This window comes from Emydura macquarii, unplaced genomic scaffold, assembly GCF_026122565.2.
Source record: "Emydura macquarii macquarii isolate MOO-44397 ecotype Brisbane River unplaced genomic scaffold, CSIRO-AGI_Emac_v2 contig_1119, whole genome shotgun sequence".
Taxonomy (NCBI): Eukaryota; Metazoa; Chordata; order Testudines; family Chelidae; genus Emydura; species Emydura macquarii.
The window spans coordinates 9,453,310-9,467,612 of record NW_027131256.1 but is presented as its reverse complement, the minus strand read 5'-3'; the positions used below and the strand labels follow the sequence as shown (position 1 = coordinate 9,467,612).

The window sequence follows — 14,303 nt, the reverse complement described above, 5'->3', positions numbered from 1 at the left end:
CAGAGCGTTTTTGTGTACTAAGTACCCGCCTTTAGCAGCAAACTGGAGCAGGGTGGATTTCTGCTGCCACCACGTGGCCTTCTCCTTTCACACATTTCCATATATCTTCGGTAATAACATACAGTCTGTGTATCGCTTTGTAAACATAAAATAAAAGTTCATTGTGGGTTCTTAATAGGGAAGATACTAAGGCTGGTTTTGTCACTCAGATAACTGATACAGGGATGATAACTCCCCACCCAGGCATGATTATAGCTCAAATAGGGTGACCAGATAGCAAGTATGAAAAAAATGGGACATGGAGTGGAGGGGTAATAGGCACCTAGATAAGAAAAAACCCTGAACATGAGGACTATCCCTCTAAAATTGGGACATCTGGTCACCCTAAGCTCAAAGGACTCAGATGCTTCAGATGTGAAACATTCAATGAAATTAGGAAGCACTTTTCCTTTATGGCAAGAGACTGACTACTTCCCTGAACAGCAGGATTCAGTTCATCATTCAAATACAGTAACCAGTCACTTCCTAGCACCTGTTCAGTCTTCTCCACCTGTGAATCCCACCTGCAAAATGTTACTGCCTGTAAGATTTTGTATTGATTTAAAATGTTTACTTACATAAGACCTTCAGTGATTGTGGCTCTGGCTAACTTACTGCTTCTTTGTCATCATTCACTGAGATCTGTATGGGCTGGTTTGTTCTATATTATTTCTATTTGACCTGTAGAAAAAGATTCCAGAAAAGTATTATCAGAATCTTTATTAGCGAGAGCTAACTTATTGACAATGCAGACAGAAAAATGAACACATCCCTTGGAGAAGTTTCAAACCTGCAGTTAAGTCAGTCTTTTGTTTTAAAAGTAATAGTAAAAAATGATAGCAAGGTCACATTCATAATTTTTCCACTAGTATTCATTAAAATATCTAGATAAACACCAGGATTCCTACACATGGACTGATATTTGTGTTAGTAACAGTTTTAGAAAATAAATGTCTGGTTCCTACCCTTTGTGCCCTAATACAAAAACTTGTTTTATGACCATTAATGAGGGGGGGGGAACTAAAAAGTTAATATTTGATCTTTATTGCTATGTCTTATAAAATTATTTACAGTTTACTACTCCTTTAATGATATTCAAAAAATGCCTCTTTTGCCTGTTTTATAGATTGAAATACAAAGAAATATCACATTCTCATGTCTCTTATTACTGGAGGACTTTGGCATCTTGGAAGACATAACTAGAGATATCACCCACAGATTTGACTTCACCTGAAAGCTTTCCTGCCACCAGCTGAGTGGGGAGGGGATGCCGAGTGGTCACCTCAGGAGATTTTTTCCTTCAAAAATCTGCCAGAGCCCTCTATCAAAGAGAAGAAAGTGGGGACTTGAGCTGTCTAATAGGAAGAGACACCCTTTTATACAAATATCTAGAATCATACTGCAGCGATATTATATTTACACTGTGTGACCTGAGCACCTCCTGTCAGTCAGGTGCGAAGCTCCACACTCCCTCTCTTTCTGCTCATGGCACCCCTGTCAGCGTTAACCTTGTCAGGCGGGTCTTCAGTGGCTCAGCCGTCTGGCAAGTCACACATACTCAGAAGGCACATGAAGGAACCCCTTCTGGGGTAAAAGGTGCAACAGGACCTGTCCCTGTGCCCTTGTTATCGCTTTTAGCCCTGCCTCTGAGCTCAGGCCTCAGCCCCTTCTGGGCTAGCTTTAAGTCCATGTCCGCCCTGCTATAGAGTAGAGCCCCCGCAGGGCTTTCTCCCTGAAGACTAAGTCCTGCCCTGTACTTGGGCCTCTAAACAAGCCGTATCCCCTTTGGGGTTTAGGCCACCCTGTCAGTGGAGGGATGCGGGCCCACCCACTACTCCAGGTCCCAACCAAGGGACCCTACAAATAGCAGCCCCCCCGCTGCGTCCTTTAACTCCGTTGCTGCTGCTGGGCATTCCCTGGGCCACTTCACCCCTGCACTTCACCCTTACCTCAGGGCTGCTGAAGTTTTTCCTCAGGGAATGCCAATGCCACCACCCACCAGAACCCATCTGCTGGGCTGATTGGCTGCTTCCTTGCAGACTTTCTAGGCAGCCCCGGAGGACCCACCCACCTTCACTGCTCCTTTTCCTGGGGTGGGGTGTGGCAGGACAGCCAGTAATGCAGGGGGCTTCAAAGAACCGGGTACCCCGGCTCACACACGGTTTTTAGAATAGCCCGAGGAGGTCCTAGATAATCCTCACACGCTACAATTTACCAAAAGAATGCTTAGTGTGTAGATCCAGAAACATCCCTTTAAAAGATTTTACATAACTAGACTAGTTAATTGTCTACTAATCCCTCTCCGGAGGAAGGGATGGAACCTCCATGATGGGACATTTTTAATTTGTGCTGGAGAACACACCATTGGGACCCTGAATTGGCAGGAATAAAATCAGAATTCCTAAGTTTCTGTGATTTTAACCCCTCTCTCCCCATTTTGCAGGAGCGCATATGTAATTTGACAAATGGGGAAATTTTTCCAGGAGACTCTGGAAAAGTCATACCAGAGATGTGTTGTGCTCATTGTAGAGGATTTAGGGATCTTCATACGAGTGGGGCCACGTATGCCATTTGCCCATTTCTAAACTTACAGTGACCCCACAGCCAACCTACAGATAGGTTAGAGCTCTTCCCTTATGGATGGAGCTATGGGCACATACTCAACGTGTGTGAACAAAGACAAGCATTTGCCCCCATCCCCTCAGGTAGCTCTGGCGTGGGATGGAATAGCACTGCAATTGTTTGCAAATCTTGTATTATATGGGAACAGATGTGGAGGTGACCTCTCCCAGTACCTCAAAGGTTCTGAGGACTCTAAGGACTGATCCTCTAGAAATCTGAGAGACTTGTGCCAAATCCAGCCTAGACACTCCAGAAACGGCACAGCTTCTAACAGACAAGAGAAACAAATCCTTACTTGGCAAGATCACATTGCAGCATGGTATCTTTGTTGGAACCAGGATCACTAGAGACAGTAGATATTGCCCAATCATGTGATAGGGTATTCATCTTTTTCACCTTGATCCATCCGCATCAGGGGAGTGTGAACAGGGAATGAAGTCCCAGTTTCTTACCAGTGCTCCTGTGTGTCACACTTATTACGTGGTATCAGAAATAAACTATGTCTTTGTTAAAAGTGGAGATGAAATCTCCTGAATTCTTCAGTCTGCAAGGGAACCTGTCAAGAGAAGTGGAGGTGATGGTTGCAGGCATCTTTGAAAGTTGGATCCCAAAGGAAATGGGCAGTGGAGAGGAAATCAAAGAGTATGCTGTGTGCATGGTTGTGGGAATGGGAGAACAAGTATAACAAATTGGAAGCATTTGCCTGAAAACCCCATTCTTTAGCAGGTGATGATCTTGGTAGAAAAGAGACAGCAAACACACTATTGCAAGCAGCTTGTTACCCCACCTGCTATAAAGAGGGGGTGGCTTTCTCTGGAAAGTACCTAGGATTTAGGCTGATCGGTCCTCAGGGAGGAACCCAGTGAGCATCCAAGCCTGGAGAGAAGACCTGGGCTAGAGTTTGCATTTCATTTTGATTTCTTTGTATGAGTGTAACTGAAACCCAAGGAAGGGGCTAAAATTCTTGCCACCTGCAACTTGCATGTATCGTGTTTTGAGCAGAGGAAGAAGCCACCCTCTCACTTAGATATAAAATATCTGCTAGAGAAGTACATAGGAATATAAATCAAATTTGTTAAGCTAAAAATTCTTTTTAAAACTTATTTCTTCTATTGCTTTATTCTCCTCCCCTTCCATTTTTGATCCAGCTACCCATTTCTATCATTTTTCCTTTTGGTATTTTTTCTCTGTAAAACAACATCTTTCTTTCCTTCACATTCACCCCATCCTCTTATTCACCCTCTTGCTCATTCCTTTTGTTCCCCTCTTCTTCTGTTCCATTTGCTCACAAGTTCTCGCTCATTCTAATAAGGGGAAAAAGAAAATCTTCTTTAACTACAGAGAAATGTGCTTAAACCGCCCTCCCCCACAAAAGAGGACTAAACAGAATCATCAACTTGGCTCAGAAGTAGTAAAACAACTGATTTATTTATAGTTTTATTAGTCTTTACTGTATATAGCTTCTGACTTTAACATAAAATAATTTAAAAATGCAGTAGCTTTGCCTCCTGGAGCAGTTTTTATAACAATTCTAGTTATTGCTCCAATAAGAACTAGCTACTTTAAATGCAGGCCCTCTGTTGAAAACTCCCTGGTTGCCTCCAGGCTCCGGATTGCTTTCAAGCTCTCTGCTGTAAGACGCAGTTAGATGCCAAAGAGAATTCTGAGGTCAGCCAGGGTGAGTTTGGTGAAGGAGTCTCCTGTGCCTGACAGCACTTGCTGAGCCAGATCTTTCTTCTTGGTTTGGAGCTCTGAGATCTTTTCTTCCACTGTCTCCTCACAGACAAACCTAAAATGCAAAGCGCCACATCATCCTAATTTCTGGAAACATTTTTAAGCATTTTTAAGCTTCCAGCCCTTTCAACTTCCAGTGAATCATCTTGTTTTCAAGAAAAGGGGATCAAATCATTTTTATAGCACCTTTCATCCAACAATCTGAGATTCACGCTGCAGCCACCACCATTTATCCTACCAAACTTCTTTAGGATTGTAATTTGAAACTTAAATATTTAATCATGAGGAAAGGAATTTGAGTCACTGACCAATCCTTCCTTGAACCATAGCTCTTGTTGATATTAGGGGTGTCCAAATTTAGAGGGCCACATTTGCAACCAAGAGCTTGAAGACCATATTAAACATATATAAAGTGTACTTGTTTGCTCTTAAGAGTGTCTTGATGAAAGCAAATGGGTTGGTGGTCGAGTTGCACTCAGCAGTGGAGAGAGACCCAAGGCATTCATCAAGCTATTAAAGGAGAAAAGCAGGATTGGGCTCTGACCTGATGAAAATCAATTTCAGATTCAGCATTCAGGAGGGCAGTCTGTAGGCAAATTCCAGAAACATTAATATGATGCAGCCTCTGTACCCTGTGCATAGCCCTGAAGTTCAGAAACAAACCTCAAAGCAAGCCCATGTCACCCCTAATCAAAGCCAAGACATCACATGACAGGCAACAGCATTAGACACTGCTAATGCAGAAGTTGAACAGCTAACCCTAACCTGTGGATCACCACATCATTCTTCTGCCCCACTCGGTATATGCGGTCACATGCCTGGTCTTCAAGTGCAGGATTCCTGCAAGGTAAGAAAACTGCTCAGATGGTCTGTGGCTTGTTAACCTTAGAAACAATGAAGACAAGTATCAACTGTTATCCTCAACACATTTTTCCCCCCTCCTTAGTCTGCTGCCTGCTCCCTCTATACAAGGAATCTGACCTCCTCCCAAGCTCCATTACTGTTCTGAATACCAAACAATGCATCGCAAAATGAAGATCTACCACTTTCCCCACTATTGCTTGTGCTTTACACACCGGAATGGCTATACCAGAAATCAGACCAGTGGTCTATCCAGTCCAGTATTTCGGTCTGACCATGGCCAGTACCAAGTGCTTCAAAGTAAGATGCAAGAAACTCACAGCAGGTCTCAGGGCTTCAGCCCTACTGGGGGGTTTCCATCCAGATGCATCTCCCACGGGGCTAAAGCCCCAAGAGTCTAGGACAGGCTGAAAGCCCTGAATCCCAACATGTCCCATGGTGTGCTGAAAAGACTCTGGCATTCCAGATGTCGACCGCAGGCTGCCTGCCTCTTGACTACTCCTGGGCTAGAGTGTCTAAGGGAACTGTCTGTGGCTCCCTGTTAAACTAGTATAGCGATCCAGGAACACACATCTGTTGCTGGTTTGGTTAAATCTAATTATAGAATATACCACCAATGTGACAGTGTCTGCCCAGTTTTTGACAGTCTGACCTGAGATTGGCCCTCTCAGCTGTGACCCATAACAGACACGGTGACATCTTATACATACTAACGTTTGGCTGCATACCTTTCATTAGATGCCACTGTGGCAAGCATAGTTTTTTTTTCTCCAAGCAGTCAGAACTCTGCAATGAGTCTGAGTTGTTCAAATTATCGATACCAATGCACATTACCTCACATTCGTCAATATTCAATTTCAACTGTCACTGAGTTACCCATTCACTTCACTTCATTAGATCTCTTCAAAGTTCCTCAACAGTCTTCTCTAGTCTTAGGCAAGGATCATCTTTTGGGGCCCTGATCCATGACTGGTGCCTTTAGGCACTACCATAATACAAACAATAATTCTATTAAAAGTTAGAATGATTGCTCCCCTACAGTCCTGCAATATAAGCAGCTGATTTTTATGAAAGATTGCATATTTTTTCAGTACCTCAGACACTCCATTCTCATAATGCTACAGAGCTTCTGCAGATATGCTATCCAGTCATGGTGACTGGTTGCTCTCTAATTTATCACTTATACTTTTGTTCTAGCACAAGCCTCTCAGCCTTGGATATTATTTTTATTTTCGGAACAGATTAAGTCAAGGATAGGCACCTCTCCAACAGCCTCCATGATAAAGACTAAGCATTTAGCCTCTGTGTTGTCCTTATCCACTTTAACAGTTTGTTTTAGCTACCAAGTGGAGCTTTGCTGCCATTTCACAGTACTGGGTGTCAGACTGGCCATTAGTTGAATTGTTCTTGAAAGTTTCATTTTAAAAACATTTTGCCCTGGACAGGCAAATAATTTCAGGGATGGGAAAGTAGGACCATGGGTTTTACATTCAATCAAATACACCCTTCCCTCATGCCCAGTTTGTAAGCACTCATGTTACCCATGCTGCGGTACAGAGCAGTCTACCCTCAAAGGCAAAGTTTCCATTTCACATTACCAGTGCATGTCAAGAAGGAAGAGGTGGTTGCCTCCAGTTAAGTTTAGGCCAACACCTCCAGCCAGGAGTGAGATCAACATCACCTTCAACAAAGAACAATAAGACAAAAAGATAGGTTACTTTCATAGGTTAATCGATTCCAAGGCTAGAAGGGAACGCTCTGATCATCTAAGTCTGACTTCCTATATAACACAAGCCACAGAACGTTCCCAAAATAATTCTTAGAGCATATTTTTTAAACAAAACATCCAATCTTGCTTTAAAAATTGTCAGTGACGGAGAATCCAATACAATCCTTGGCAAATTGTTCCAGTGATTCATTATTCTCACCATTCAAAATTTACACCTTATTTCCAATCTGAAATTTGTCTACCTTCAAATTCCAGGCATTGGATCGTGTTATCCCTTCTTTGTTAGATTGAAGAACCCATTATTAAACATTTGTTCCCCATGTAGATACTTATAGATGAATCAAGTCACCCCTTAACCTTATCTTTGTTAAATTAAATAGATTGAGCTCATTGATTCTATCACTATAAAGCATGTTTTCTAATCTTTTAATAATTTTTGTGGCTCTTTTCTGAACCCTCTCCAATTTACTAACTTCCTTCTTTAACTGTGGGTGACAGAACTGGATACAGTATTCCAACAGTGGTGGCACCAGTGCCACATATAGTGATAAAATAACCTCTCTACTTTAAGGGGACCATTCCCAAACAAGTTTATGCCCCATTTAATCTAGATTTTGGTTCAAGACATAAATCATACCAAATGCCTTGTCTGTGTATATTTAGTGCAGCAGAAATTGGATTGACAGCCCTGGAGACTGAACCTATCTGCAAGACTGTATGGCCTGGAGAACAGTAGGGTAGGCTTCCCCCATGCATCACCCCAATATATTTCTCCTGACTGGGAGGGAGGACTTCTAACTGTGAAGGAAGTTCAGTCTCTGCTTGGCGATTCAGTCCTTTGGTCTCTCTGCTGATGCTGCCAAAAAGGGGACCAATTAGCACCCATTTTGTAGTTTTTGGCAATATGAATCTCCTGTGCACTAGGAAATGGATCGATACCTTCTGCAATTCATCTCACTGACACTAACAGTCAACAGATGGTAGATTGTCAATACCAAGAGATGACTGCTAGATTGGGGGGCCTAACAACGGCTTGTTTGAGAGAAGTTGGCATCCTGCACTGCTTTAAGAGGAGAACAATCTCTAGCAGCATGAAACCCAGTGGCTCTTGGTTTGAGGTTATAAGCTGCAAGGAGCAAAAATCCATTTTGCAAATATCAGCCTGTGGCTCTCCCAAACCTGCAGTGAGTAAGACTAGTTAAAAATGTCATCAGATACAGATTTACTCTGGAGGGAAATAGCCAGTCCAGTTTGAATTGCAGAAACTTCCACAAAACATTTAGAAAGAAATTGTTTAGAGAGAAATGTTCAACCTGCACTCAGACTACCCAGACATCTGAACAGTTCCAGTAGACAGGATTTCAGAGACTGCCATAGATGGGAAGGAAATCTTCCTCTCCAAACTGCTATGGCAAAATGCTATGGCATTGAATAATTGTTTTCTCTTTTGGCTCAATCGTGAGTTATACTGAATGAGCTAGTTACAAATGTCACAATTGGGTCACTCCGTTTTAGATAGAGGTGAAGTGTGAATTCCCCCCACCCATGTCAACTTTACATTCTTGTCCTTAGAGTTGGGTTGACATGTAAAGTCTAATAAATAACATAGTGTTCATTTGGCTCTTTTTGCAAGAGAACCTGACACCCCTCGCTCTTCCGTAAATCTGAGGTAGGTGTCTGAACAACTGAGGTTTTGCATGAAGTATCACGTATGCTGGAAAAGAGACTGTAGGGAACAATCCTACAGCAGCTCTCATGGCATGAAAGAAGTATGACCCAATACATCTTTTATGTCCTCAAGCTGCAGTGGGTGAGCTAGGAACAGTGTCAGCCTCATCTGAATTGCCTATCTCCTCCGCCAAACGCCTCCAATCTTACAGGCCCAGCTTAATGTTAATACAGGCTTTGGTATGATTGGGTTCCAGCAAGCCTTTAAGTGGCCTGAGAGTCTGACAGTCTCAGCATGGAAGATTAAGGCAAATATTACACCAAATAGTCTATACCAGAGCTGCTCCCATTTACAACTGACATCTGGCTTTTACAGCTACAGCCTCCCGCCCTGAACATACATCTTGATTCCTGATGTAGAATCTGGCCCAGCAAATCCAATCACAAAGAAAAGTAGCTACCCCAGCTACAAACAGTTGCATTGAAAACAGCTTTCCTGATCCCATTTCATACCCGAGGCCCTTTGGGATTGTTATTGAACTCTTCCACCACATCCATCCTTTGCTTAGGATTGACAGAGCCATCCACTGTAGCGTACTTCAGCCCTTGATGCTCAAGGTGCACAGCCACAACCTTCAACATGCTAGTCCACTGAGACACAATGACACTGAAGAGAGACAATAGGGAGTCCAAAACAATCACTAGATACATTGTAACAACCCTTGCTCCCAACACATTAAGAGTGAATTAAACATGTGAACCTCATATCTGTTTATTGGAGCTATCTTAGGGTTCAATACTGCTGCCTATCACCATAGTATGTAAATGCTTTCCACCAAAATCAATAATGACAGCGAAGTCCATAGAGGGACTTCATGGAATCTGGCTCTCTTCCCTTTTGGCGGTCAAAACTCTGCTTGGGGTACGCAGGATTTTTGGATTTGATTTGGTTGGTTTTGCGGGGGGGATTTAATGGAAGAAGGGTATTTGTTGCATGTCATTCTTAGTGTGGAAAGGCTTTTTTGAAGAAGTTGTTTGCAGTGTTTCCTACAAGACAATCACACTCTGGATTCATCTGTTCTCATCTGGAAATTTATCTTATAAGTGGATCCCTTTAACTGACCTACATTCAAGATGGAGATGAGGTATCTGAGCAGTGACTGCCTCTCTGCATTATATTATAGCACTCCAGAACTGTATTACCAAACCTAGCAGATGTTTGATTTGCATGTGCAATTACTGCAAGTATGCATGCAAATCAGGCAAGCACATGGGCATACCCAAATTGATTTCTTCCTCATACATCTGAGAGTGCTTTTTGCACACAAATTGTCAAAAAATCAGGCACCAGCTTCCAGCTGGAACAGGTAGTGACTATTTCTTTTTACTAACAACCTGACTTAAGAGCAAGGGTGACTAAATGGCAACCTCACCTCCAGCAAGTGGCCATTTGAGCACAGTGTGTTTATTCTGAGGCAGAAAAACTAAGCAAGCTGTTTCTCACTGCAGCTAGAAATCCTTCAACAAAACTATTCTGGCACACAATCTGGAGATTTTCTCCTCAGCCTATACCATATGTTAAGGGGACATTAACTGTTATGGAACAGTCCATTGCAAACCAACTCTCCAGTATTTTCTCTGTGGCCCAGTTTTCAAACATGTGACCCTTTTAATAGGATGCCCAAATCCTGCATTTAGATTCTTATATCAGCTTTTTGGAGCACCAGTCTGGTATTCAGAAGCACATGTGCTTATCTCAGCATATGAATATATATTTCTGAAGAAGGGTTGATTGCTCCTACATTCTACTCTAATCAAGTTCTTATGCAGCACACACCACTGTGGTATCTGAACACCTACATGCATCAGATTAAACTGAACCAATATTCCCTTCTCCCACCCAGACATACCCTTTGGCAATTTATTACATGAAGAAAATTATCTTCCACAAGTTATTGACCAGGGAGCTTCTCCCTCCCTCCCTGAGGCCTCTCACATGAAAGAATCCAAGGACTCATTTGAAAGAGATTCTGCCCAGCCCTGTGTCAGTGTCCTGTCCTCCCACACATCAGACTTTCTTTCCTCACATCTTAAACCACCATGTCCCAAAGTATGAGACACGCCTCCCCTGTGAGGTGAGAGGGACTGGCTGGAGGGGCACAGAAGACTGACAAGACAAGACTGACACATTAAGATTTGTAGAAGTTTAGAAACACAGTGAGGCTGAAGGGGTGTGGGATTGTTTTTATTTGCCTGAAGTGGGGCTCAGCTTTCAAAAGTTTGGGAAATGCTGACTTAAGCACAGATTTACCTTATCCTATGATTTTTTGTTAATTTTATTTTTTAAAGTATCTTCTCCCAGATTCTCTCATATGACCAAAATAACTCTATTATATCCAAGAGAAAATTTCCCACCTGGTTTTCAGATTTCATCAAAGACAATCCACGCTTCAACCCTAACCTCACATCCACCTAATTCCCCAACTACCTTCAAAGTCTCCTCTTCTCCAAATCTCACCTTCGTCTTCCTGTTTGCTTTCACACACGGTCAATAGTTTGAAATGTTGCGATACCATGGGGATTTCACTATACCAAGGGTTTTTGTATCTGATCATCTTATCTAATCTTCCCACTTCCCCGCCCGCCCACAAAAACACACAAGAGAGGCATTATCACACTTACCTCTTCTGGGATTTCGAGTGACTTTGGATAGTCTTCAGTTCAGCCAAGAGATGTGATAGCTGAAGAAAAAGAAATTAGTCTACTTTGTTGTGCAGCCACAAGGCAGCCTGCACTTTATCACTGGATACACGGCAATGTAACAGAAAAGGTTGAATCCAGATTTAAGTGAGGTCTATACAGGATCTTAGCTGATGCTTTGTAAACCTGATTTTGCCTTCATGTACAAACTTATGATATTTTAAGGAGTTAGGAATCCAGACACTGGGTTTAGGGAAGTTACACTGAGTAAAAAACTTGAGTGTTCACTGCAATGTACTGAAAAAGGGTAAATTAACTCTGCAAAAAGCAACTGAGTTGTAATTTGCTCCTGTAATTTTCTATTGTAGTTGCTGTGACTTTTTAGATAAGTCTTAGCCAGTAACAGTAATAAGATCACAAGACATGGAAAACATGATAAGAAATCAAAAGTTACAAATATGTTTTGTAGGAATCAAACTTCCTCTTTGGACCCAGGCTAGTATTGCTTCCCTTCTCCCACCTGTTTTCTTAAGATTTTCGGGAGCACTTTGCTGCCACCTCCCTTCCTCTACCTAGAAGTTCTGTACTGTCCCGAGGGTCTAATGTTTGAGATGGACATTGAGAGTCTACCAACATGGTAGGTCCTGTGTGTCCTTGTGGTTTTGTTGCAGGTACTCTTCTCTTATAGCCTCCTATGCAGTCTGACAGGCTAGAACCTCCCTGAAATATGTTCATCTGTATATTCATCTGCCCACGTCCAGACTGCCTACCCACCCAGCTAGGCAACTGCAAATATATAAAGCTATCAAAATTCACTTTAAACAAACACATGAAAATGCTGAAATCTAGGCCTCCCAAGAGACATGACAGAATCACAGTCAGCATACTTTGGTGCTCTCTCTGGTGATTTCAAAGAGATCCATGCTGAAAGCCTTGCCATTGAGATAGACTGTAGATTTTGGGTCGGGAGTTTGGAGCTCAGACAAAGTCAAAGCACTGAGTTGTTCTTCCAGGGAGAGGGAGAGGCCTTCACTGTTCAAGTTAGCTTGGTCCAGGGCCTGCAAAAAGTAAATAAGCAGATACAGTAAGGAATGAGAGACTCATGCACATCAGCAGATAGTAACCAGAGAGCAACATCTGTGCGCTATTAGCAGAACTCCTTGAGCATGCCTCACGGACCACTCTCTTCCCTGGTCTATACACCCAAAAGATTGAACTGTTTTCACCTAATCAAGAGAGAAAGCCAAGGTCTGTCTCCAAATCACAGTTGAAACACACAGTTCAGAGGGTGGTGAAACACAGTCTATACCACTTCTACCCTGAAGCCTCCCTATAAGGTGGGTGAGCTTCACCCTCCATTTTACAGATGGGGAAATTGAGGTAGAAGAGAAAACTTGCCACCATTCAAGGGGGTTGGTGTTGCATATGAGAATGGAATTAACAAGTGTGGCCTAGAGAGCTTTACCGTGTGACCTGTGTTGGCCACTTTTATCTTAAATCTGAAAGGTGAGAGCCACAAGAAATTATGGCCTAACGTGAAAGAGGCTACAATCCACTCCATATTATACAAGTCAGGTGCTGCCCCTGGCCTCTTGGCAAGCTGCCAGTTGTGGAGGCCACGTTTGCAATGTTCAATGTTTAACCAGCTCTTTAATGCAGCTGATAGCAGACCCAGGAACAATTTAGTGCCAGGAATTCCTAAAACCATGCCCCCAATGCATTTCGCATACATGCCAGTACCAGATGCTGTACATGCCTCCACCAGTTCAAGGACTGTGTCGTTTGCAAGCATGACACTTCAGTAAGTGACCAAGATAGTAGTAGGGGACATCAAATAAACGATCACATCATGGAGGTGGAAGATACGGCTTTTTTATATCATTCTGGTAAGACTATCTTCTAGAATGAAGTGTTCAGACCTCAATGCAAGAAAGAGACAAATTCAAGAGAATTCAGAGAAGGAAAACAAAATTATTAATTTGAGGAAAAAATTCAGTACCCAACTAACCTGGCTAAAACTAGGGGAGAAGAGAGGACACAACGATGGTCTACAAACATTTGCCAAAGTAAACACCAAAAAGAATTTAACATGGGGCCTATAAGCTTAAATAAAAGAAACGGGAGACAGCTAAAAGAAAAATACGGGCTGAACATCAGGAAATATTTTTTATTAGGTTGTTGATAGTTTCTTTCAAATATTCTGCAAAAATCGGTGTGGTTCAAAAGAGCACACTTCTCCTTTACCTTATGTGTTTGCTGTGATGCTGGCAGACCAGATGCCAGCTCATGCCAAGGCCTGTAGGCCTCACTGAACTCTGACAGACGCATAGCTAGAAACCAGTCTGGCACGCCTGTGTGTTAGTATTGTTAAAATAGGTATTAGATTTACAAGAATGTGTTTAGTGTTTAGAATTATGAAATGCTCATAGGATGCTACATGCGTTTATCTTACTTATAATATCTGTACACCATATTATAAGGTTATAGTAAGTGTCTGTATTGTAATCCTCTGTAATTGCTTAAGTCATCAAACAGGAAAGAAGCATTACTGTAGAAATGCTGGCTTCTTACAAAAGGCGTTAGGTCCTGCCCACCAAGATGGGGCAGTTAACCCAAATGAGCCATTGTGAAACATCAAAGAACAATGACTTTGTTGATTGCTCCCCACTGCCATGAAAAGAAGTCCTGCAGGTGGACTCACCCCATCATCTTGAACTCTGGGGGAAGGGAATAAAAATCCTTGGCAAGAAAGAACTGTCTCTCAATGCTGCTTGAACTCTGAGGAGTGAAGATTTCTAAACATAAGCAAGAGATCCCCAGCTGTTTGGCCTGGGTTAGCTCTAGAGGATGTACAGAGCTGCGTATTACAAGCAGCTGCTATTACCTTTTGGAACCTAAGACTACAATTTATTTGTGTGTGTATTTACCTGCTTTAATCTTGTAAATAACT

The 14,303-nt window shown here is 42.4% G+C and overlaps 1 protein-coding gene across 3 annotated transcripts in view; it reads right to left on the bottom strand.

Annotated features, from left to right (window-relative positions):
• Window positions 1-4,068: 4,068 nt before the first annotated feature.
• Window positions 4,069-14,303, bottom strand: part of TTF2 (transcription termination factor 2) — a 34,903-nt gene continuing 24,668 nt past the window's right edge. The window contains exons 18-23 of one of the 3 annotated variants that reach the window (XM_067546131.1): window positions 12,241-12,411; window positions 11,336-11,394; window positions 9,167-9,320; window positions 6,855-6,937; window positions 5,161-5,235; window positions 4,069-4,450 (exon numbers count right to left, since the gene is read on the bottom strand). In XM_067546131.1, coding sequence (XP_067402232.1) covers window positions 4,306-4,450; window positions 5,161-5,235; window positions 6,855-6,937; window positions 9,167-9,320; window positions 11,336-11,394; window positions 12,241-12,411 — 687 coding nt within the window. In that variant the 3' untranslated portion in view covers window positions 4,069-4,305. Of the gene's footprint in view, window positions 4,451-5,160; window positions 5,236-6,854; window positions 6,938-9,166; window positions 9,321-11,335; window positions 11,395-12,240; window positions 12,412-13,093; window positions 13,273-14,303 lie in introns of those variants that run through there. The other 2 variants (XR_010919348.1, XR_010919349.1) reach the window with 2 other exon arrangements.